General features: G+C 41.4%; 1 protein-coding gene across 7 annotated transcripts in view; it reads right to left on the bottom strand.

Annotated features, from left to right (window-relative positions):
* LOC132985245 (neurexin-3b-like) overlaps positions 1-24,734 on the bottom strand; it is a 308,979-nt gene that overhangs the window by 160,886 nt on the left and 123,359 nt on the right. For 4 of the 7 annotated variants that reach the window (XM_061052531.1, XM_061052527.1, XM_061052530.1 and 1 more), the window contains 8 exons: positions 24,072-24,098; positions 22,634-22,753; positions 21,629-21,741; positions 20,753-21,021; positions 20,376-20,566; positions 19,193-19,366; positions 18,185-18,211; positions 15,985-16,104 (listed from right to left, as the gene is read on the bottom strand). In XM_061052531.1, coding sequence (XP_060908514.1) covers positions 15,985-16,104; positions 18,185-18,211; positions 19,193-19,366; positions 20,376-20,566; positions 20,753-21,021; positions 21,629-21,741; positions 22,634-22,753; positions 24,072-24,098 — 1,041 coding nt within the window. The remainder of the gene's footprint in view (positions 1-15,984; positions 16,105-18,184; positions 18,212-19,192; positions 19,367-20,375; positions 20,567-20,752; positions 21,022-21,628; positions 21,742-22,633; positions 22,754-24,071; positions 24,099-24,734) is intronic. The other 3 variants (XM_061052529.1, XM_061052524.1, XM_061052526.1) reach the window with 2 other exon arrangements.

Below are 24,734 nucleotides of genomic sequence, written 5' to 3'. Positions count from 1 at the left end.
TCAATGCAACGCTGACAAACAGCATTACCCACAACATGCATCATGTTACTAATAGCAGGCTAATACATACACAGGTGATAAAACATTGATCTGCTGTCATGAATCTAAAATTATATGTGAATGCAGATGATCACAAAACATGTTTATGCTCACAGAGAGAGAGAGAGAGAGAGAGAGAGAGAGAGCAAAAACCTCGTACTCATTGTCTTCATTTAAGCTGATCATAAGTTTAAGATGAAATTTGACACATTTTTGGGGAAAATAACGCTCTACCTGCAAATCTAGCTTTAGTGGCATGTGATAATGGGGCTACTGTGGCTGAATAAACTGGAATTACCAGCTAAAAAAGGATTTTTCAGACACAATCCATCCAATTCTCCATTTATTCCCTCTGAGATTTGAGGATGCAGGAGGAAGCAGATAGATGTGGATGTTACAAAAGCAAGACAAAAATGGAGGGTTTAAATCTTGTCAAATAAAAAAAAAAAAGGTTCTGGGGAAGCTTAATCACTTCCATTTCGTATCTCTGGAAAATAAGACCAAGTTAAACAGGGCAACTCCACCGTGAAGGAAGCAGAGAGTAATGTGGAGATATGATAACGGATGGGTTTCACCTCTGGGTCATTAAATAATTATCTTGTCGCAGGTTTTAAGAGTAAATGTTTCAAATAGGGCGTCTCATCACTCAAGTGTACAGCTGTTCATATGGAGCAGCTTCTGAAGACTCTGTCTCTTGAAATATGTACAGTGTGCGATCTGTATGTGTGAAAGAAAGAATGTCTTGCCATGTTAGATCTATAATTCACATGTTGCTTTGTGTGAAAAGCTTTGAAATTGGAGAAAACTTGTTTTTTTCCTAAGGCATTGTCTTGTAGAGGATTATGAGTTTGTATGACGGTTGGGCAATATGTCACTTGGCGTTCTCTAAATAACTAGATCAATATTTGCTCTAACAGGGGTATTACTCATCTTGGATGTATAGGCCTCTGAGCCATTAAGTGCTAACAAAACTGAGACTCCCAAGTGTCTGCCTGTTTTTGTAATCCTTAAAAAAAAAGAAAAAGAAACCAAATAAAAGACGGGGGGAGAAGCTGGGTTTTCAATTTAGCTGGAAGAAAAGTGTTCTCTGCCATCCTCTTCTTCATTTGCTGTCTCCTGTGCCCTTTCCTGTTTCTTCCCTCTCACTGGGCTTTACTGGAACAAATCATTAGTAACACATACTGCTGTTTTTTCTCTGGGTGAGCCAGGCTAATTTTGACACGCTCATTATGCCTTCTCTCTCTGTCTCCTTTTCCTTTCCCTCACACAGACTCTTTCTTTCTTTAAGCCCTGACCCCCCTTCTTCCCTCGTCGCTGCACACTGGACCGTGCAATACATCACTGTAAAAGTTGCCTCTCTCTCTCTCTCTCTCTCTCTCTCTTGGGGGGAAGCCTGGCGTTACAGCTCCGCTGGGCAAAGGTCAAACCAGGGCCACTGACCAATCTCGGTCCAAAGATGGCTAACTTTGAGCGTGATCAGAGTTCTGTTTTTTTTTTTTGCGCCAAGAGCCCAGCTAAAACTGGCAGATAGATAAGGCTTGTATGTTGCTACCTTCCATGTTCTCAAATTTGTGCTTGCCCTTCTATTTCATGTCTGTCCAATCCTTTCCCTCACTCCTCGCTCCATGTCGGAACGGAGCAGTGCGTGCTTTTGGAGCCGACTGCAGCGCATGGCAGGAGGAGGAAAAAGAGGGAGGGAGGGAAGCAGATGCTTGTGACAGTGTGGGGGCAGTAATGAGGGTCCCTATGACGGAGAAACAATCAGTTAGGCCTGAACACACAGCCCACTCGCGCACACACACACGCAAAACAGCGAGGGAGTAATGGGCTGGCAAAGGCCCGGGGCCAGTCTCAGTGACACACACATTCAGCACACACAACATGGTGAATAATGAAGAGGGAAAGCATCGCCATCACTGCCGACCACTAACAGAGCATAATAAAAGCAGCCTAAAGTTTATTACCCGCGCCATCTTTGTAAAATATTTGTTTACGACGGACTAATACCCAGCTAAGATCAGGTGAGCCTGCTCAGCTTGAGAGTACAGTAAAGTAAAGGGGGGGGGAAGGACTTTCTGGGAGTCTCAGCCGCTGTGTCTCATGCCAGGACTGCGTGTATGACATCCCAGTGTGTTCCCAAAGCCTGCCTCTAATAGGCACGCAAAGCCTTTCAAAAGCATTACCCCGCCGACTGGAGATAGTCTTATTGCGGCGGACGTTTCAGTGAGAGGAAGGGTTCGATTCGCCAAGGCGCGGGGCATAGAGGAGGGAAAACAAACGGTACTTGCCGAGTGTGGGGTTCACGTTGCCGCAGAGACATTTCAAGAAGTGGAGCAGAGGAGAGAGTGTGTGTTGAAGCGAACAAGGTTTGAAAATAGCCTGGGATAAAACAGAGACTGCACGCCTGCTAGAGTCTTGCAAAAAAAGAAAAAAAAAAGAAAAACATAAAGCACATGACAACGGGGCAAAAAAAAAAAAAAAAAAAAAAAAAAAAAGGCAAACACGCATAAACAAAGACGCGTGCATAAATCCATGCACGACACACGCAAAACATAATGCAATCCAGAGTCTGAATCAGCGGCACGCCGGACAGTTTCAGCCGAGGGAGATTGATTACAATTGATTATGTCACTATAGGAAGTGGTAAATCTTGATCTGCCTCTCTGTCTCTCTCCGCTGAGCTTGATTTGGTTGGGATAGCTGTCAAGCTGGGCTAAGACTTACAGCGAGGGAGATGTTCAAAAAAAAAAAAAAAAATGACATAAACAAAAGAGCTCTGCTGCGTAATGTTGTTGTCTGATGTGATTCATTACTCGTTCACTCTGCACTGCATCATCGTGACCTTTTGAAAATTGCTCATTATATGGAGGCTGTGCTTTTTAGCTTCAATGATTAACCTTTTAAATTTTAAGCAGGAGAAGACATTTTTGTTTCATGTGGTTCAGCTTTTATCAATACTGTATGTCCCACTGAGACACAACAATAGCGTTTAAGGTATTAACCGACCCTTTTTTTTCTTGTAAAGGTAGAGATTAACTCATGGCAGGAAAAGGTCTCTCGCCCTTTTTTTTTTTGTTTTATTTTCTACAAAGTTTTTGAGACACTAAGCAATGCTGAGGGAGAACGCTGGTGCTGCAGCATCGTCGGAAGTCTCTGGGTTCATGTGAAGGTGTGTGTGTGTGGGTGTCTGTGTGTGCGTGTGTTAGTGTGCGTGTCTCAGCTCATGACTTGTATCAGGCATCTCAAGACTGACAGTTGTCACTTTGCATTACCTTTACAGTGATGTATTTGACCCTGGTGTTTATACAAGCCTCTCCCCCCCTGCAGACGTGAGCAGACAGTGACACAGTTACGACACACACTCACAGTGACACACAAAATACACACACACACATTCACTATTACACATTTCCCCGTTCCCTCGCTTGACGCTTTGGAGACAATTTGAAACGCAGGGTCCATGGACGATCAGCCCTCTGCTGTAATTGGGTCCCTTGTCACCCTGCAAATTCATGTCAGCATTGGTCACATGGGATACTAATCTAAATGGCATCAGTGTCCTACTTTGTGTGTGTGTATATGTGTGTGTGTATATGTGTGTGAGAAGGCTAAAAAGAAGGTGTAGTAACTTGGAGAAGCAGAGTGAGATTATGTGCGGTTGTGTCACTGCGCTGCAGAGCAACAGAGCTGTTTTTGTGCTGTAAATATAACATCAGGAATGGTTTTGATGTTTCTTTTTTTAAGTGGTAAGTAAAAGTGGAAACTATTCCCGATATTTAAAAACAATTACATGCTAATACAGTTTAATTTGCATAGGGGTGCTCAAAAGTAACTGAGGAGGCAAAAACTTCCATTTGAAACTTTAATTTGAGCTCACACATGCATCCCTTCCTCTTATTCAACAAGCTAACGTTTAATAATCCTAACCGGATTCAGAGGCTGTTTGCGATCAGAGACAGAGAGACAGTTGATGAGCTAATAAACCCTTTTTGCATATATTTTGTGGTAATGACTTCCTACAAAGAGAGTGAAGTAAACCTCCCTCTCTTTTGTTGTTCCCCGCTCTGTGTTCACATGGACAGGACGGCGCTTCCTTTAGCTCAGTTAATGCTTCACTCAGACGCTCACACATGTTTTAATAATTTATATGTAACTTTGCTTAATGTTGCTGTGCTCATGGTGGATTAATGCTGGGTCTTTGTAAATATTAATAATAGAATAATAACATAATATATAATATAACAATGAGTACGGTCTAGACCTGCTCTTTCTGTCAAGTGTCTCCAGATAACATTTGTTTTGAATTTGGTGCTATACAAGTTGTTCACCTCCTCCTCTAACTGTTAGGCACCCAACCTCAATGGGGGTTGACAGCCCTGCCAATTCAACAAAAGCTGTGTCTAAGGTCATTATAATGGAGTACAACTGAAGGAGAACTTAAAGACTTTCCAAACTAAAGAAAAACTTTCAATATTCTAAAAAGACTTTACTTTTCACAACCGAGTCATCTTTAAGATCCTTACCACTACTTGAAATGAATTGCAGAATCTTGTTTTCAGAATTGTAACAAGCACTTGTCTGCTGTTGTCTCTGCCGCTACTGAACCCTGCTTTAGTGAAACAGGACGGGAGAAGTGAGGGATGTGTGGAGGCAAGAGGTGGAGGGGGGAGCTGAGTGATGAGGGAGCTCTGTTTGACGAGAGCATTTGTCTTGATCTAAAAAAAAATCTGCTCCAAAATTGAAGTAGTAAGCCTTTACAGCTATGCATGAAAGGGTTGGCATTAAAAGTATGTTTTATGACAAGTGGAGCCACTTTTCCGTTTAATTAAATCCCTAAATAGATTTTTTATTGTAAGTTAAATGCAACTTTTGGTGTTTTTAGTGGAGGTGATTAATACTGAGCAGGAGGAAAAGGATCTATTCCTATTACAAGTGCTTCTTCTACTAAATGCTGCAGTATCAAACTGTGTAGTTGTGAGTGACACTCGTCTTTCAGACCAAATGTGTCAAATCTCAGCTAGGTCAGAATTGCAAGTTTGGTACATATATGTGTGAAGAGCATCTGCAGCTAAGGAAATGAGGGAGAGCAGCAACAACTCTGCGGAAGCCTCAACCCTCCTGCCACAGCAGAGCTTAAAGCCACCAGCTAGTTAGATCCACAAGTCGGCCCATATTCCTCTTTCTACACTATAACTGATGAGTCGGTTTAATTCAATATCTTTCCAGGGAATATCTGAACAAAGTAATGAATTCAGAACATCCAGAGAAAGACAGACCAGGACTGACTACAGTAAGCCCGAGTGCTGTTATGTGAAATTAATCAACAACCCTTGAGCAAATCAGAATTACGTATTCATTCAGGACATTGTATAATGAATATAAATGATGACCTTTAGAGAGCTGAGCTTTTTCTTCATGTCATGCTTCCTCAAATAGGATGGAAATGAGCCACTTTGGAGGGAAATACTCCAATTGTGAAAGTAGTGATGGGAGAGATAACAGAGGCTCTACAGAGAGTAAGGCTGCATTCATATTGATTCTCTCACATATGGCAGACAGAGAATACCTCCTGAACGGCACATTCACAGATAGTCCGACTGAATAGCCCGACAGAAGAACATCACCGACATGAAGATATAGATTCAAAGTGTTGTTGTATCGTGGAATGGAGCTAAGTTCAAGCAGGAAGACTGGTTTTATTCTCGCACACATTCATTCAATTTCTTCGTTCAACTTAGCCACTCCCCCTCCACGACTTTGTCCGTCTCCCTGCTTCGGTGATCAGCTGATTTGGGTCGTTTGCTCTTTAAGTATGAATCTAAATTTGATTCTGCCAAAACCTCTCAACAAATCATCCTGCTGCGATCACATTTTAAAATCTGTTCTCGCTCTTCCACAGTCAGTTTTTCAAGTCAGTGCGATCGCTGCGACCCTCCTCAGCCCCAGTCACCTTCATTACAGCTCAGCAGAGTTCAGATACAGCCTCAGAAACCCACTCCTCATCACATCCTGCATCCTTCTATCACCACAACCACCAGTGTCTAAACCGCAAAGGGGGGGTTTCCTATCCTGCTGTCCTCTGAGTGCATGAAGTCATCATGACGGGGTCTATTCACCAAAGACATAGCACATTTATCTTTATCCTAAACTGTTACATCAATAATTGTAAACTCATACTAAAGTCTCTCCTGACTGAACAAAAAATGAACTACATAGAATTTGTTTTAGTGTGAGAACGCTTGTAGCTTTAAAATCAGGTTAGTTCATATTTTTGATAAACTACCACTGCTACAGTTGATATCTCTTACTACATTTGCTGCCTGGTTTACTCATGTTTTAAACTTATATGAGTACTTTTGTTCTGGTTTTAATGGACCCAGCTTCTTTGCATTTTACTCTTTAGCCCTATAATCCATTCAGACTTGATGCTTTGGTTGATAAAATGTGGGAATAAAATTTCCTTCAGGATCAATAAAAAGTTCAGTCTTATTATTAAGCATGTTAGCAGATCATGCATGCTCCTAAAGGTCACACCTCTTGAGACTTAGCGTGGGTTTGTTAGCGTGCTTAATGTGTCTGGGATGAATCTATTTGGGAACATGGTCCATAGTTCAAGTTCTTCAACACAAGAGAGAAAAGGTATCATTTTGCTCATCCTGTCACCAGAGATTTAAAAAAAGAAAGACAAAAACATGTTTCTATCTGTGATACTTTGTCATAAGCGATCATTGATATCGAGATTGTTCATGATATTTTTTTCCAACCGTTTGAACTACAGACAGCAGAAAGCTGATCAAAGTCGTTCTTTTGATGGCTCCTATAGAGGCAGGTGGGGAATCTGTAGGCAATCGCTCCAAACATGATGAGCAAGTTAGAACGATGCACTGTGAACGTCTGTGAGCACCATCTGTGTGTGTGTGTGTATGGGGGGGCTAAGTGATGAACTAGGAAGCTGCTGACACAATAATTGCAAGGATTTAGCACAGAGGCTGAGAAACAGGGATGAGAAAAGACGTGTGAAGAAAAGTGGAAAGACGGGATGGTTGGAGAAGAAAGAAAGGCCAAAGCTTTGAGTGAGAGGTTGATAATTATCAGGAGGAAGACATTAAGCACTGAGCATGTGGCGCTTCTAAGTTTTTAAACACTTTAGTGATAAAGTGTTTAGTCAGATGTCAGTATCACAACATGCATCATTCTCAGCTTGTGTGTGTTTACACAAATTAAATGGGATAAACACCCTCAGTAAAGGGAGTATCGGCAAATTATACAATGAAGGTACAGGCAAGTCAAGGTAATGTGTTTACCTTCAAACAAGCAATTTTCACTCTGGCAGCTTAATCTGTATTTTGGTAGAACGTCAAAAACAAAGCAAACTGATGTCCGTCTTTATAAAGTCTGCAGCCTGCAAACCTCGCTCTCTAAAGGAAGCACTGTACTATATCCTTTTTCAACTTTTTATTTACAAAAAAAACAAAACAGCAAGCCTTCAAAAACTTTTTAGTCTCCACAGCAGCATCGGGGTCAAAAACAAACTAAATAAAATATATGGCTTTTACTGCTTTACTACAAAACACCAAGACAACACCTGTGCTGGATAGTAGGTAAAAAAAAACAGACTTGTGATACAAAAGGAAAAGATACAATACAATACAGCACTATGTACAGTAACTGGAAAAGATACCTACAATACCATACGTTTCAATAGGATGTGGTACGGTATGCTAAGGTTCAGTATGGTAAGGTTGGATGTGATGCACTCTACTGTCTGACAAGGGAGATATAGTACGTCATGAACTCTAGTGCTGCACACATTTATATCCTCTAAAGCAGTACTCATCGAGATAATGTAAAATAATTCAGATTTAGAAAAGCAGCACTTTTGTCTATGTTGTAAGCAAGGCAGTGCCACAGGCGACGTAAATCATATCTTACAATCTTATTGTACTACACTAAGCCTATGGGAGGGTTTTTTCTCCAGTCACATTGGAAAGGAGGTTATGTTCACTTAATTAAGTTCAAATTAAGTCATGTAGTTAACCATTAAGTCAAATGTGTGATAAAAATACTTCAAGATATTTGACATGTATTCAATCTCATATGCGGACTCCTGTATCAGGGGTTGGACTTTTCAATTAACATGTCGGCAGGAACTCATGTTCAACCTCACCCACAGGCTGAGATGAGTAGGTGTGGACCACCTGTGGTCTTCAGATGCATGAATGTCAGAGGTAATTGCATTTAAATGCCTTTACTTGAAGAAAACCATCAGTTTCATGTGATTGACATCCTGGCTGCTCCTCACATGAGCACATTCTCCATTTGAGTGCCCTTTGGACGCAACGCGGGGTTACTCTGAGAGCCCTTTAATGGATCAAATTAATGGCTGTTACTGTAGCTATCAAACGGCGCAATTTCATCTCGTTCTGTGCTCCAAGGGCCGAACCGATTCCTCCCACGACCTTCCCATGACTGACCTCGCTAAGGCAACTGACGACTGTGACTGACAATACCGCCCTGTGGGTGAGCCTACACCTTGTAAGTGTGAGACTGCATGCTAGCAATACTGAAACACTATTAGAAACACATCAGGATCAACTACTATCTTTACTTTTGCACAAACATAGAAAGAAGTACTTTGCTTTAAGTGCTGTAGGGAAGAGAACTTTATTCTTTGTTAAGTGATGAGTACCTATGTATAAGCCCAAATGCTTAAAAAGGACAAAAAAGGAGGGACGAACAAGAGTGCAACAAAAGGAGAGGCCAATATAATGTGATCATCTCACCAACCCCTTCACTTATGTACAACTAAATTGGTGTCATGTGGCCCAGAAGGTAGAAGTACTGTATGGACTTGGTGATGCAACTTTTCGCTACCAAAATATAGACTTTGACCCAATGTCCTGAAAATGCACGGTTGTACTTTTCTTTTCAATTTGGTAACATGATACTGCACAAGAGACAAAGAAAAGATAGTTTAATTATCTTTCCAAACATCAGAGATGGAAGAAATGGTAAGAAAGACATTTTGAGAAGAGAGTAAAGAGAAATAGTACGTGGAAAAAAACAAAAAAAAAAAACGTGCATGGGCACTACACTGACTCAAGACATGCCTGTGCTCAAAACCCTGAAGTTCAGATGAGTTGTTCCAGCTATTGATTGGGTGATTTGTATGTGTTGCCAGCGCTCCTGAAATGTGTCTCGGAACATGTGTTGATGGATGTGTCTGTAGCTGGGCTCTCAGCCTGAGAGGGCCAGAGTGGGTGCTGGGAACGCGCTGACAGCCTCAAGGTTACCCGCCTGGCACCAAAAACAGATGGATGCCCCTCATTGTAACTATCTGTAATGTGTTCAACTCAATCATTCCGTTTCTCTCCCTCTCCTTTTTTCCCATACAACATCTCTCTCGTTTGGCTCACTGACGCAGTTTGCAGAAAGTCTGAGAGCTGTTGTATTCACAGACGGCAGTGAAAGATTTTTTTTTCATCACAGCAGGAGAACTTTCAAATCTTTTCCTGCGTGAGTCAACTACAGTATGAGGTTGTTAAAAAAACCGTTTTTGGTATGGTTTTTTTGGAGAGAAGTTACATAAGATGTTTTGTCTCATGTCAAAGAATGAGATGAGAAGATCCATATCAGTCAGACGTCAAAGTCAGGATGTGTTTAGCCTAGCTTAGCATAAGGTCTAGGAACAGCAGGAAAACAGCAGACTGGCAAAAATTAGAAAACACATTCTTGTTTTTTAGAATGGGTTTTATTTAATTTGTAAAGCAAATTCTTTTGTGGTTTTATGGGGGCGGGGGTTGTGGCTTGATCTTTTTTTCCCACTGCCAACAATGTTTATGCTAAGCTAAGCTAAATAAATCTGATTGATACTAATTAATAATGCACTTAAATTGTGAGTGAGAGAGTAAGCTAAAAAATATATCCCCAATAGTTACTGTTAAAACTGTACTAATTAATGTTTAGCTAGCTTGAAACATCAACACAAGCTGAAAACACATCAGTTTTATATCATCTTCATTTAACGTTGCTTTAGCTACAGTAGCATGCTAACAAAGAATTGCCTGTACTTTTCACCTCAGAAGGGATTTCAGTCACTTTTATTTTATTTGTGTTTCGTTTCAGCAAACTTCTTATGAATAAATCTGTCTTTTTGCTAAATGTTTACACTATGTTCACCAGCTAGTTGCTAGCTTAGATTGAGAGCTAAACATGTAGTATATTGTGTAAAAATCACAGTTTTGGGACTTTCAAAACAAAGAGGAGAAACAGCTATTGCTTTAAAAGCAAATACTCTAGGGAGGTTTGTCAAAACATTTGACATTTTTAACATTAAATATGGTAGTTCAATATATTGTATATTATAAATATATTTGATAGTGCAGCCTGAAGTTCAACTTCGAAGATATTGTCAATAAGGTTCATGGCTCGGATATACAAAAATAAATTAACTATGAAAATTAAGATACGTGAAAAACAATCCCTTTTATTGACACTCATGATGAGTAACATCTTCTATATCAATCCATCCCCCACTTTTGTATAAACCGTTATACATTCTCTTTTCTTCTGGCCTCCGGGCACTTAGGCTCCACAGCAGCGCATATATCCAATTATACTGTAGCTCTGTGCATGGAGGTGACACATCGATTGACACAAGTGACATCCAGTCTTATCACAGTGACATGATGCAGTGCTGGGCAGGCATCATTAGCTTGATCAGCCAATAGCAGGGCAGCTTGTTAGACTCCCCTTAGGCCAGACATGCAGCTCTGGTTCTAATACAGATATCATAAGATCAGAAGGAAGAGGCAGTGATAAAGTGCTGGAGAGAGGAAGAGATTGTATATCTTGGAGGGACAGCTTTATGTGTGTGTGCGCTAATGTGTTTGTATGTGTTTGGGGCAGTTCCACAGGGTTTATGTTAGGCAGTCAAAGTTTTCTTCAAGCCTCAGACTCACAACAACAGGATAAGATTCCTCCAAGCGGCAATGCTCCATCATCCAAAACGTGTTTCTTTCTGATGATACTGCAAGAGCTGTCAAATCTTTAGGCTTCCTTATCATGTGACGCCTCGGCCATATGACTCTTTGACGCTAACGTAATCGCCTTTGCTACTACAACAAAAGAGAAAGAGAGCATTTTCAAGTGTGCTTTTGGGATAGGTAGTGCCTGGAGCGCAAATCACTCTCCATGGATCTCTTTTGGCCCATTTCTGAACTACCTGTGGTATTTATAGGCAAATGTTCTCATATTTCTATGCTCCACTTATAAGCCCACTTTAGCCATAAGGTACTTTCATTGACTGGAAACTTTCTATAAGCTTTATAAGGGAAAAGAAAAAATGAAGGAAGACATTTTCACATCACTCCCTCCCTGTTAAAGTTGTCCATTTATGCGGTCATTGAGTTGCCTTCCCTTACATTTGTGCCCAGCTCTTATAATGCAAATGGTTACTGTGTTGTGCTTTCTAGCCAGCTGACCCCTGCACAACATCTGCTAGCCAGTCCCAGCCAGCTACAGCTACTTAATCCCATTTAAACGGACAGCAGGTTAATTTATTCAGCTCCCATGAAAACATCCTTCAGTATTCATGAGGAAGTCTATAGATACCAGCAGTGCCTGCATGCATTATGCTGTGTGTATTTCTTTTCTCATTTGCTTGTTTCTTCCTAAAACCTTCACTCATCATTGACGTCATGTCAAAGTGAATAGCCCCATTGTGTTCCTGCCTTTTTTCTTCCCCCTGCCAGATTAATACTGTAAAGCAGACACATCAGTCAATAGAGGGGAAATGCTGTTATTATTGTGGGTTTTCTACTCAGTGGAACATTGTGGACCAGAGGAAACACAGCTTGTTCCTCATCCCCCGCCTCTTTTGTCCATTTCTTTTCTCTCTCCTCGCTCCTCTCCCCCAACGAGTGGGAGAGAAATGACTACGAGGCGAATGCCATGATTACTTTCTTTTAAACAGTGAAGGAAGCAATGCCGCTGCTGTGTTTGTCTTTTATGTAAGCAGTTAGCCAGATATGGTTACAGCCCTCTGAGCACGCCTTGAAAAGTAAATTAAGGACATTAGGTTGAGCAGAGGGTTGGTTGGGATCAATGCACAGACAGAGAGAAATTCATCACTTAATCTATCTCAACAATCATCGACGCAGGCGTCAATCTGACAAACCGTTTTCTGCTTCCTGTCGTCGGCCTCCCTCTCATTTCTCCACTCTTTCTTTTTGTTTGTTTACCATTTTCCTGACTGTGGAACAATGCAGCGACCTTTGCCGAGATAATTCTATTACGTAAGTTGAGTAATTGCTCTGGATGTGGAAGAGGAGTGTCCGCTGCTTGCTTGCTTGCTTGGCCCACAGCTCCCATGTCCTTGGATTTTTAAACATGAAACTCTGCGGTATTCATAGAAGCTGACAGGGAGTGTTCCGTCCCGAAAGCAGAGAGGGGAGGAGAGGAAAGAGGAAGAAAGGAGGAGTGAGAAAAGACGAGAAGAGAAGAAGGGGGGGGGGGGAGAGAAGGATGGATATGAGACGACAGGGAGATGGAGATGAGCATGACAAAAGCAGTGAGCCAGAACCAAGCAGGATGAAAATGCTATAAAAAGAGTCCACCCCTCCACTCCCTCGTTTTTTTTTCCCAAGCAGCACTGGGCACGACATGCACCTCCAGATTGTCCAAGTAGCTCTGAAAATGGCTTGCATACTGCAAAGAGCCCCGCAAACGGGGTACACGGGAATAAATGGAAGGAGCGGAGATAGTTCTTGCCTCCTGTGTTTTTTTTTTCCCCCTCTCTCATTTTCTTTGCCACCTAGATCTCAGTGTGCTACAAAAGAGAAGTGCAGAGAGGGCACGCAGGCTCGACGCTAACAATCGGCACCGATGAAACTGCGAGAGGCTTAACTGCCAGAAATGTTCACTTTACTTTGTTCAAGTTTCTTCATTTGGACAATGGGTAGAGACCGAGTCAGGGAGGCAGACAATTACTGATATTTGCTGGCAGCTATCAGAGAGGGAGAGAGCGAGAGAAGCAGAGGGAGAAGCTCCACTCCCACATTGTTAATTAAAAACTCTCTCTCAGCGCTGTGCTCACTGAATAAAAGGCAGCCGCACAGAACACACACGCGAGCACGGGGCAAAGGCTGCATTCACTGTTTTCTGTATTTTTATCAAGCCACTCCAATCAAGCTATAAAACTGTTGGCAATATGATTGTATGTAGTACATTTGATTTTGCACAATTTTCTCTCTATGATCCATAACTATAGAGAAGTACAAGAGGCGAAGCAGCGGAGGAAAAAAACAGGAAAGCTGATTTCATGCTCGGGGGATTGCATCTCATTTTCTCCAAGCAAGGAGAGACACGATGCGGTCCTGCTTATGGATTTACTGCCACCTGGTGGTGTGTGACAGCACTGCTGAGCTCAGGAAAGCTCACAGGGATGCAGGCTGCTGGCATCAGAGTCAACATCAGAAGATGGGGTCATGCTTGGAAGAGCAAACCAGACCCTTTATCTTGGGCAGACTGTGTCATGCCGACTTGTGTGAGCGCTTCCTAGAGTGTCAGCTTGAGTGAAAAGTTCCCAAACCACACCCCCTGTTTGCTTGACTTTGCTTTTTCCTCCGGTTTTTCTCCATTTTTATTGTTTATTTTCGGACTTCTAGCAAAGGAAATGAAAGAGAAACTGCTTGAAAGAGCACCCAAAGGAAAAGAAAATCCACTGCAAAATTCCAATTTAGGTCCATGACGCTCAGTTAAGGAAGCCATTATACGCTCGGAGAGTCCAGTCAATATTAGTGAACATTAATCTACAAACCCAGCAAGAGGCAATCCAGGACTTCACCCTGCAATGTCATGAGATGTAAAATAAGTTACTGTGCAAGTTCTCGTGTTTCAAGAAGAAATATTTCAGAGTCGATAGAAAATCGATGACTCCTCCCTGTAAGTTGCCCAGGCTGCACTGAGAGGTGAATTAATGAGGGCTCCTCATCACTAATTAACACATAAAAACACTGCTCCCATCACCGGGTGAGAACTGGAGTCGATTACTTGCCCGGTGTGAAAATGATTGCACCAGATGATCTTTTGCAAAGGGAGAAAAAGAGGAAAGTGAAAAGGGAAAAAGCGAGGAAACAAAGAGAGGAAAGGATGGGTGTGAGAGATATAAAGTCATAGACAGCGGCTCGGTCTAACATCTGAAAGGTCTGGCTGATTAGGGGACGCCGGCGCTCACAGAGAGCAGCTCCTCTAACAGCCTCCACCACCTCATTAGTCTGGCCCAGCAGCAGTGTGCCCCCACTATTAACCGCTAAATGAAAGACCGCCAACCGTGATTACTGAGGGGAAGTCCCCTGTCGTCATGGGGATAAGAGATCCCACACACACACGCACAAACTCACACTTCCAGTTCTATGATAGCGTTTTGAAGGGCGTTTATGAAAAGGCGATTGAGGCAGAAGTGGAGATTTTACACATCATCAGTCACAGCCGTTTGCTCTGAAGCCCGGCACGTGAACACTCAGGACATCAAACAAAACCTGGACCAACAAATTGCCTGCAATGCAGCAAAAAAGAAAAAAAAAAAAAAAAAAGAAGAAGACAATACCCGACATACTGTATCTTAAGTGCTTCATTCAAAGATCACATGAGGCTTTCAGCTCCCCTCTCAAGCAGCAAATCTGACAAAAGCTTTATAAACACACGAGTGGAAGAGCTCTGGGAGTCCTTGAGTGAAGGAGATGATACTCACTGTTGTAGAGAGGATGGCAAGGCTCCAGAGGTGAATCCAATATACGCTTATGTAGGTGTGTGTTTGTAGTTCAGAGTGTGAAATTATTACACATTATGACATAAGTAATCAGGGTATGGTGATGTAATGCAAGTGTCTTTAAGGAAGTATTGCACATCCATACATGTAAAGAATCACACGTGTGCAGCAGCGGCTGAGATGACCTGACCATCACCTCCTTTTATCTGTTTTTAAAACCATTATTGGATCATATCAGGGCTGTTCCCTTAAAGTTGAAGACTCAAATCATCAGCTGAGAGGACTGTGAGCTGACTTCAATTTTGTCAGTCAAATCGAAGCTTCATTTGCTCTTCGGAGATAAATGACCCTAGACAGTTATTTTGCCAGGAGTATTATTATCTGCAGAGGTCTGGTATGGTACCTGAGATTATAACAGGTAACAAATGACAGTGTTTTTTAGCATGCACTGTGTGTTAGGGATGCAAGCAAGCTGCTGCTATCTTGTCAGTGCTCAGTTACTGTCACCTAGATTGACATTTTCTTCAAGAGCTTTTCATAGGGAGCTGAATTATCTACACGTTTCTGCTGGTTTGAAATCTAACAGACAAGGCTATTAAAAGTAGTAAAAACACTAAATATGTCAGTTTTGTGTTAAAGATTAGTGTTTTTCAAAAACATTGTGAGTCTACTGGGCTGTCAATAAATTAGGATTAAAAGGTACTAAAATCTCTTATCTGGTTGAAAGAATGTAGCTAAAAATGACTATGACGTTAGCTAAAAACAGCAGGGAAGTAGTCAGCTGGATATATTGTTTTTGAGGGAGGGTCTGGAGAAGTATGATAAAGATGCATCTCGGGTAATTCTCATTCACTGAAGGCTTTTATTGAAAAGCAGAATCCGATGTGACTGACAAAATTCTGAGTCAGGCACAGCCCTTGGTCCAATATTTCCCATAATGCAACTTCTGTCGCAAAGTTGCAGCTGAAATTACTCAAGGGATGTCACTCGAGTCATTTTTTCAGACCTGATAAAGCTCCCTTCAGAGCCACAAGACATATTTCACAACTTTGTCAGATGGCGCTTGATAAGCCCCATAACTCGTACATCAACGTGGACATGTACAAATTGCAGGGTGCTCCATTGATGCACGTGTAAGATACACGAGTAAAGGGAATTTTTATTTTAGTACTCACGGTCGTTGCAGTGAGTCCCCGTGTAGGACGTCATGGAGCAGTCACAAGTGAAGTTCTCCCACTGCTGGATGCACACCCCCATGTTGGCACATGAGTCCTCCTGGCAGGTTGTGCTTGGGCCTGGGAAGCGGGAGAAGAAGAAGGAGAGGGGGAAAAAAAAGAAAGAAATGCCAAAGGAAAGCAGTCAAGAAACAATACAGAGCTACATCTGAGGCTTAACAATGCAGGAACCATGCAGAAGAAATGTACTCTAGAGAGAGATAGATATACAGCAGACGAGGGAGTACCCAGTGCCACCACAGGAAGCCTGACCCGGAGTACAACACGCTTAAAAACAGTCGAGGGAATCCTGTTTCATGCTGGTGAAGCAGCAAACCGCAGCAGAAAGCCAAGAGCAGAAGCGCCAGGTTTCCAGAGGATCAACAGTACGCTTCTCAAGCAGCGGAGGTGTCGGCATTTCTTACGTTAATTACTGTAAAAAAGTGCTGAAAAGGGTGCAAGTGCACTTCTAATCTGCATTTAAGACATCTGTAACAGCAGATGAATTGGACTCCAGCTGAGCTGATGTGGTGACACTGTTAACATCCCACTTCGTTTTTCCTTCTTTTTTCTTTTTTTTTTGAGAGTGTGCAATCGGACAGACATGCAATCTATTATCATTCCAACAAGTAATTGAAAAAAGTTTTATCAGAGTAAAACTTCAAACGCTGCATTCCCTCTGTAAACAAGCACGACGAGACGTTAAATAAAATAACCTTTTAACAGACGACTCATGGATAAAAAAAAACAGCAATAATAAAACACATCCCAACAAAAAAAAAGGCTTTAAAGTGCTCCTGTCGATTTGCTTTTCAAACATTTCTTTCACTGCGGCGAACACTAAACATACTAAACAGACAGTATCCATGGAGAAGAGGAGTAAAAAAAACATAAAGAGAGCTTAAAAACATGTACTGTAGTGCATGTCCTTGTGTATGCACTTTAGTCAGACGGAAGTTGAGGAGGGTATTCAAAGTCAAACGGGATGTGTGTTTGCTATTCCTCTACACCACACATGGCTCCTACCTTTGAATACGTATACGGAGAGGGAATGCAGATAAGGACGAGCGCACAGCATAGATAACGAGATAAACAATTCCCTGTCGGAGTCTAGACAGAGACGCAGGGGGGGGGGGGGGGGCAAACCTTGACAAAAATCTTTCTTACAACCACATCGGAAACAACCAAAAGTAAATCAAATCAAATGAAATCAACAGAAAAAAGGCAGACAAATGCAAGTGTTGAAGAGCAGGTGTCTAGTGCAAGACAAAGTGAAGAGAAGACAGATTAAGTTTGCCAGCTGAAAGTGCATTTACTGTGCAATGTACGGTAACGGTAGTCAGCCAGGCACACATGTCTCTCCACATTGCATGAGAGTGGGTTTCATGTTTGTATTCACACAGCGGCGCTCATATGTCAGTGGGAGCAACAGAGGATTGTGCCGTGTTTGAGTGTGTCGGCAGGAGGTCGCTCGCTCTCTGAAAAAAAAACACTCTTATCTGGGTAGCATGATAGCTTTTGGAGAAAAAAAAGGAGAGGGAGAGAGAGAGGCCTGATACATCAGCAGCAAACAGGCGATGTTCAGATGTGCAGTGACAGCCTCTTTCTGTCTGTCTACGCCCCCCTGTAATGTGTCACTACTGGCATTTTCATACAAGAGCACAGAACTCCCACTAAGTGTCTGCCTCTGCCTAGACTGTCTAAAACCACAGCTATAGAACTGCACTGTGAGGAGATGACTTCTCTGACCGGAGTTTTATTAAACGGTGTCCTTGAATGATATGAAACTCAGATATTGCCCTAGACCTGAACCGTGGTTGGCTTGAAAGAAACATGCTATTAAACATTTCATTTAACTGTTATATAAAGCTACATGTGCAAGAATACAACATACGAGTATCTACTGCAGCAGTGCTTTATCAAAAAGTGTGAGCATTTTTTTATTATTTAGTTTTTCCTTGTGTCTTGATGTGTTGTTCTGTCTGCCTGAGTCTCTCTCTCTCTCTCTGTTTTCCCTCTACCTATTAACTTTTCCTTTCAGAGAGCGGGTCACCTCTGCGGCACCAAGGGGACATCATTGCCATGGTGACACCCGCGATGCATTGCACACAGCAGGCTTTCAGGCAAGCAGGCCTCCGGGAGGCTGAATTTAACCCTCTACCTTGCAGGTCGGCTTTGGTGAAACCAACTTTGTTAGAGCAGAAAGAAAAAAAAAAAAACAAACAGAACAGAGCAGAGCGGAAAACAAGAGTAGAGGTTAGTGAGGGAGCAGCATTGTTAGTGTTCGTTAAAAGTTTCTCACTTGGCAGAGTGCAACAGTATGGAAGGCTGTTGAGGACCTGAATAAAGTTGTTGTTTTTTTCTATTTGCAAAATTAGTTTCAAACTGTATTTGTCTTCTGTTACTCATGGCGTAATGTTCTGCATATGAAGGCTATTGTGCAGTGTTTAGACCTTATGTTAGGATTCTGCCGCCCTCTAGAGGTCAGAAGAAGAAAAGCCTGCATAAAGGAACATCACAAAATCTTAATTTGGAAAAAAGTAATAGCGATGCTTTAAGCATTACATAGGACAAAATATATTAATTATGACAGCATGCATCTCTTTACTACGGATGGATACTGCTCCATGTCAAATTTGACCCTCATTGAAATTGCAATAGTGAGGAGATTGTTATTCTAAAACCACATTATCAGTAGCTTATTTGTATTCTGAAATAGTTTGTACTACTCTGCCTGAAGACGGACATTCTGAGAAGGTAATAAAATGCAGGCAGCGAGTGTTTGAGTTCAACAGGAAGTTGGCAAAACCTGCAAGCATCTTACTTTGTAAAACAATTTAAAATAATGACTCAATGTTTGGACTTGTTTTAATATCCTTTTCTTTCATCCAGTTTAACAGTATATTTTTGTATTCAAGACTATGCACTTCTAGTCTCTTTAAGATATAATGAAGCAACATAAAAAGTTAACAAGCTTTTATTAGAGAACCTAAAAGACAAAATTAAAGCATTCTTCTAAGCTGTGACAAATGCCTGGCAGAGAAGAAGAAAATAAGTGGGATTAACAATGCCAGCGAGTGGCTTTAAGGGCTACTAAAGAGCTTCGTAATTAGACTAATAAATCTCACACAGCAGGTCATGATTCTTAAGCGCTACAGGCCATCTGTACCTTCACAGCCACGTTCAATCTGCCCGCTGCGGAAAAGGGCGTCGTTGATGAGGTCTGGCAGGCGGCCGTTGAGATCAACTGAGGCCAAGCAGCCCTGGAAACCTTCCCGAGAAACCACCAGCTTAGGAAGGTTCTGGTACATGTTGGGTCCAAGGCCTCCAATGAACAGGTCACCTGAGGGGAGAGAGACAGAGAGGGGTGAAGTTAGATTGTCTGTGCATTAAGTAGTGATGTTTGGAACCTTTTTCTGTAATGTTGCTAATAACTAAAATAGATTGTATTTGTTCCTCAGGTTAGACACTGTACCTGTAGAGGAAACTTAACTAAGTTAAAGCTCCTGTGAGGAGTTTTCAGGTGGTTATGAAAGAGTGAAAACAAAAGGATTAATTTTTCTCCTACACAAGCAAAAGTGACCATCACTGATTCTGAGATGTTGTTTTTATTGTCTGAAACGACTGCTGGGGGTAGGTGTCAGACAAAGTGATAAACTGAATTATGTAGACTGAGATTTTTTTTCTTCCTTGTTAAAAAGACACTACATACACAAACATGTAGATCAAAATCTGCAAAGAGATAAGAGCTAATACTAGAAATTATGTGTAAAAATCTCAAAACAAGGTTTTATGGGGGTTTAAATGCCACATTTTAAAGTTATAGTCTGCCATGTCACCCACTTGTAAGACAAGGCTAATGAAATTCCAGTGCTCTGAGCACAATGTTTCAGAGTGTTTTTTGTGTATCACAGCAGAGTCTTTATATCTCAATGTGATAGTCTGACTTATTACCTGCTGTCATGCCTGCACATGATTGGCTGCTGTCAGGTTGATTAAAAGCAAGACAACTTAATGCCTGGTAATAAAAACGTTGACATTTTTAAAATGTTAAAGTACCACAGATTGATAGCATATCCTCTCAGCAAAAATAATGAGCTGATTGGCTGTAAAATGTATTGCTACATTATTTTTCTATCTTTGGGCTTTTGGCAGAATGTTGAGTCAAATCCTTTAGATCTCAGTCCAAGTTGAGCCTTTCTTAAATTTTGTCATTTAAAGGTTTCAGATGCCAAGGTCATATGTGGGTACACTGCAGGGGATTTGAATGTGATGTTGGGATTAAATTATATTCTGTGGCTTTCACAGAGAAGATAATAATCTGAATTTCTTCTAAAGCGAGGATTTGTTACCTTTGAGGTCGAGGTTTTTGGCTCCATTGACATTCTGCGTGACCGACTTGGAGTCCACCTTGAGCGTGTGTGCGTTGGCAGAGTCTCGCGTGATGACCACGTTGTGCCACTGGTTATCATTAAGGGGGTTGTCACTGTTGCCCTTCAGCAGACTCGGCCCATTCCCCAGGTCAAACACATAGTGGACAAACCTGGAACAGAGGAATCACTAATTATATATCTTTGCAGCAACATAATAATTATTAAGCTTGCAAAAGTTGAAACAGGGATTCTTTATCAAGAGTTTGGCTTGCACTTTTAACACCTTGAGAAACAAACCCACATACCACATTAACATTTCAAATACATTCCTCGTCTCTGGACTTCATCCCACTCACCCTTTCACCAGCTCTACTGCAATAAAGTCGTTTCCGTCTCCACTGTTGAAGATGATGAAACCATCAGGCGAGGTGGTTTTGAACTGGAAGAAGAGGTGCATTGTGGTATACGCCTGCAGAGTGGCTAAGCCCAGGTAGCTGCCTTTGGTCTTGAAGGTGACGGGGTCGGCGATGATGAAGCGCATGCCGAAGCGGGCGTTCAGCTCGCAGAAGTCGATGTCCCCGTTCTTGCACATGTCGATGTACTGCATGCCGTTGAACTTAAGGCTCTGTGAGGGAAGAGTTGTTGAGAGATGGTGGTGGTGTGAATACATTGTGAAGAGGGGGTTGTCCATTGCACTTGACGGTTCCAAATGACAAACCTTCATCATTGTGCTTGAGGAAGCAAATCAAAGGAAAGTATTGTAAAAAAAATATATAATTTAAGATTATCTTCTTAAAGACACCTGTGATTAAATTTGACGACCCCTTATTAGCTTAGATGACAAATCGATTGACTAAAATTTGAGTTGTTCTGATACAATACATGCATTGATATCATCGTGTTACCTGCCAAAATGTGGATATCAGGTAGTGGCAAGTATGGCAGTGTATGGATCTGATACAATCGTCAATGAGTTGAAAATATCAACACATTTTACGTATATTTGAATGTAGGAATAAAAAGAAGCAAAAATCAGCAATCAGTGTTTCTACACCAATAATATGAATGATTTTCTATTTGCAGGGGAGGAATCAGAGGGTGCTGTTTATCAGCCAATACTCATTCTAGGTGTCGCTTTGAAGGAAAGTCTGGTCTCAGAACGTCTATTTGTAAATATCCTGCTCTTGACAAAATAAGTTTATCAGTCAGTTGACATTCGTTGTACTTTATACCTGAAGATGTCCGATAAAGGACGAAGGAGCAGACGAGACAAAACGTCGCTCGGTCAAGATTCCCGTCTCCACGTTGTTGAACTCCAGACGGGTGTGGTCGCCCGCCATCTGACCTGAGGCGGAGGGGGGGAGAGAAAGGAGAAGAAGGCGAGGGATGAAGGGGTGGAGGAGGAGGAAAGATACTGCAAGCACACCTTAACCCAGCAACAGCCCAGTTTCACTCTGTGTCATGCCGATGTCACCACTAAACTTTTGCTGATAGCAAATCACAACTGACATAGCATGAAGCTTTAAAGGTCACATATTATACTCCTTTTCAACCAGTTGAAATAAGTATCAGAGGTCCCCAGAATATGTCTGTGAAGTTTTGTTATAAATCCACACTGGTCCTGTATTTTATCATGACTATAAACCCCTCTATATCAGCCCTCCTCAGAACAGGCTGTTTATGTGTCTGTAGCTTTAAATGCAAATGAGCTGCATCTGACCACGCCCCTCTCTGAAAGGGTTTGGGTGGCTCAGGCTTTCTTGCTCAATGTCCTTATGTTTACAGTAAAAAGGCAGACTCAGAGGACAGAACAAACACCTAGCACTCCACTTGGAGGAGGGGTTACTGCCCTTTGTGATGTCATGAAGGGAAAATCTCCAAACGGCCTGTTTGAGCTCATTTACTGAAAAGTGGAGCAGGCAAAAGTAAGAGAGGATGGACTTTTCTAATAATAAGGGGGTTTGTAGACAGACTAAGGACACATATTAGTGTTAGAGAAGCATGGTGAAGTGTATTTTGCATAATATGTGGCCTTTAACTAATGTTCAAACAAATGGCAAAGTGTATTCTTTATGATGAGACACAAGATAGTGAGTGTCGTAAATGTTTAATGTATTGTTTTTATCTTCACTAGAACCTTGAATGGTTTATATTTTGTTAGCAGGACACAGATTGAAGCAGTTTACAACCAACCCACCTAAAAAGAGAAAAAAATGATAAGTTCACAAGAGTAATACCTTCAGCCATGTCTTCATCCACTGTTAGTTTGAAGTTTTTACCGCGGCGGAGCACTCGCACCGAGTGCCACTCATTGTCGTTGAGCTTTTGTCCGGCATAAAGAACCTCAGGGCCTTTGCCTGAAGAGGAGGGTTAGTTAGTGAAGGAAAGGGAGAAGCATAAGCACAAAACACTTCTTTTTTTTTATTTTTTATTTTTTAAACTGATGTTAAATACTGGAAATGTAAAGCAGGAAAATGCTTCCCAATGTGGAATGCATAAAGAGATAGTTTTTTAAGATATCTGTGTTGTTTAAGAGAGTATGACCATTATATCATCATTTTCAGGAAGTAGAAGTGTTTGATTTAACAGAAAGTAAAAACTTGACAACTGACAGCTAAATAGAAGTATTTGCTGTTACTCAGAAAAGGACTCGAATGCTGACACTCACAACTCAAGAGCGGTTTGATTTAAAATAATCTTTCTCTTCCTCTCTTATTTTTTCCCTTTGATTTTGTTTCTTTGTCATTTTTATACTGCGACTCAAATACCCTGCTTCAAAAGGATTCAGTTGACTGAAGAAGGTCGGTTTTATTCCAAAGGGCTGCAAAGATTGTGTGAGATATTGTTACGTTCAACCACTAGAGGGCACTACAGCACCACTGAATTCCTCCATGGGTGCGAGCTGCTCATGTTAAATCCTGAACCTGCTGACTGATATTGAACATGGATTTTAAAATCAAAAGAAGCAGCACTCTTTGGTCGGTGAAATTGATTCGAAGTACATACTGGGGTTTTTTAATTGGATGACTTAAATGTTGGTGTCCTCTACTGACCCCCCATCCTTTGGAGAAAAGAAAACCTTAGTGAGTTGCCCTTATATTATATTCTAGAGTGTGGTGTTTGAGTATATTCTCAATGTTTTAAGATCACTTTAAATCATTGAGTTTATAAAGTGAGTTTGATTTGTGTGTATTAGTTTCTGTTCCTCTCCATTCATCTACCTTTTTCTCTGTACAAGCTTCTAAAAAATAATATTGAATAAGAGTCGATTTCATGAGTAAGAGCATGTTGGCTAGTACAAACTATATACTGCAGTGTGTGTTATAAGAAGAAAAGTAAGTAAACAAAGCAAGTGAGACACAGAGTCATATCTAACTGTGTTCCTGTGCCCATAGTAAGAAATGTAAATGTTCAGCGAGTAGCTACAAGCATTCAGGGAACAATAAAGGACTAGTTGCCTGACTTCATTTAAAAAATGGGCCATTTAAAATATATACAGTACGTGAAGTCAGATTTGCATAACTTTGATCTCTGGCTATTACTTGTTCCCTTCTTATCTTGGAAATCCTCTTATCAGTCGCCAGCATTCACACATTCCTGCCCTAACATCTAGCACACAGGCTATAATCAAACATTGACTGAAGAAAGAGCTGCAGAAGAAGAGTGTTGACTTACTGGTGTTACAGTTTATCCTGACACAGTCTAGATGGGGAGGGGAGAATAAGTGACAGATGAAATCGCATCCTTCAAGGTTACAGCTGCAGACATCCAAGAGCAAGAAAAGCCACCTTCCGGGGACGGACACATGACCCCTGCGGCCATTTTAGCCTGGTTGGCTACTGATTGTCAATCTTACTTTACTGATACAGGAAATCCAATTTCATCCATATCTATGTCTTTAATTACTTTAATCTTGTAGCCAATAATACTACGCCAATTCTGTCCAGTATTACTGTACTGGTTAAACTCTGTGCATTTCTTTGTTCTCATCTGATATCGAAAGTGCTCAAAGCTTCTTGCTAGTATATATTTCCTCATCATTTATGAACTTTGGCTTTATTGTTATTGTTCAATTTCAAAATGGTCGCATGAGATTCCATGGCCACATCGATTTTGCAACCTGGCAGCTAGAGCCGAAAGATTCTTACTGCTTACCCACTACACACAATGTAAGACGCATCAATATTGTGTCATTTAAAAAAAAAATTAAAACTGAGGCTCAAATCTCCAGGTAAGGGAGAGTTTTGAAGCTGAGTTTGGCAGGTGCAGAAATCCATGTGACCAGGCCGGTCATGTGCCGTCAACCGCAACAGAAAAGTGGGAACAAACAGCCTTGAG

Source organism: Labrus mixtus, chromosome 12 (assembly GCF_963584025.1).
Source record: "Labrus mixtus chromosome 12, fLabMix1.1, whole genome shotgun sequence".
Lineage (NCBI taxonomy): Eukaryota > Metazoa > Chordata > Actinopteri > Labriformes > Labridae > Labrus > Labrus mixtus.
The sequence above is the reverse complement of the archived record's forward strand: the minus strand, read 5'-3'. Positions and strand labels throughout refer to the sequence as shown.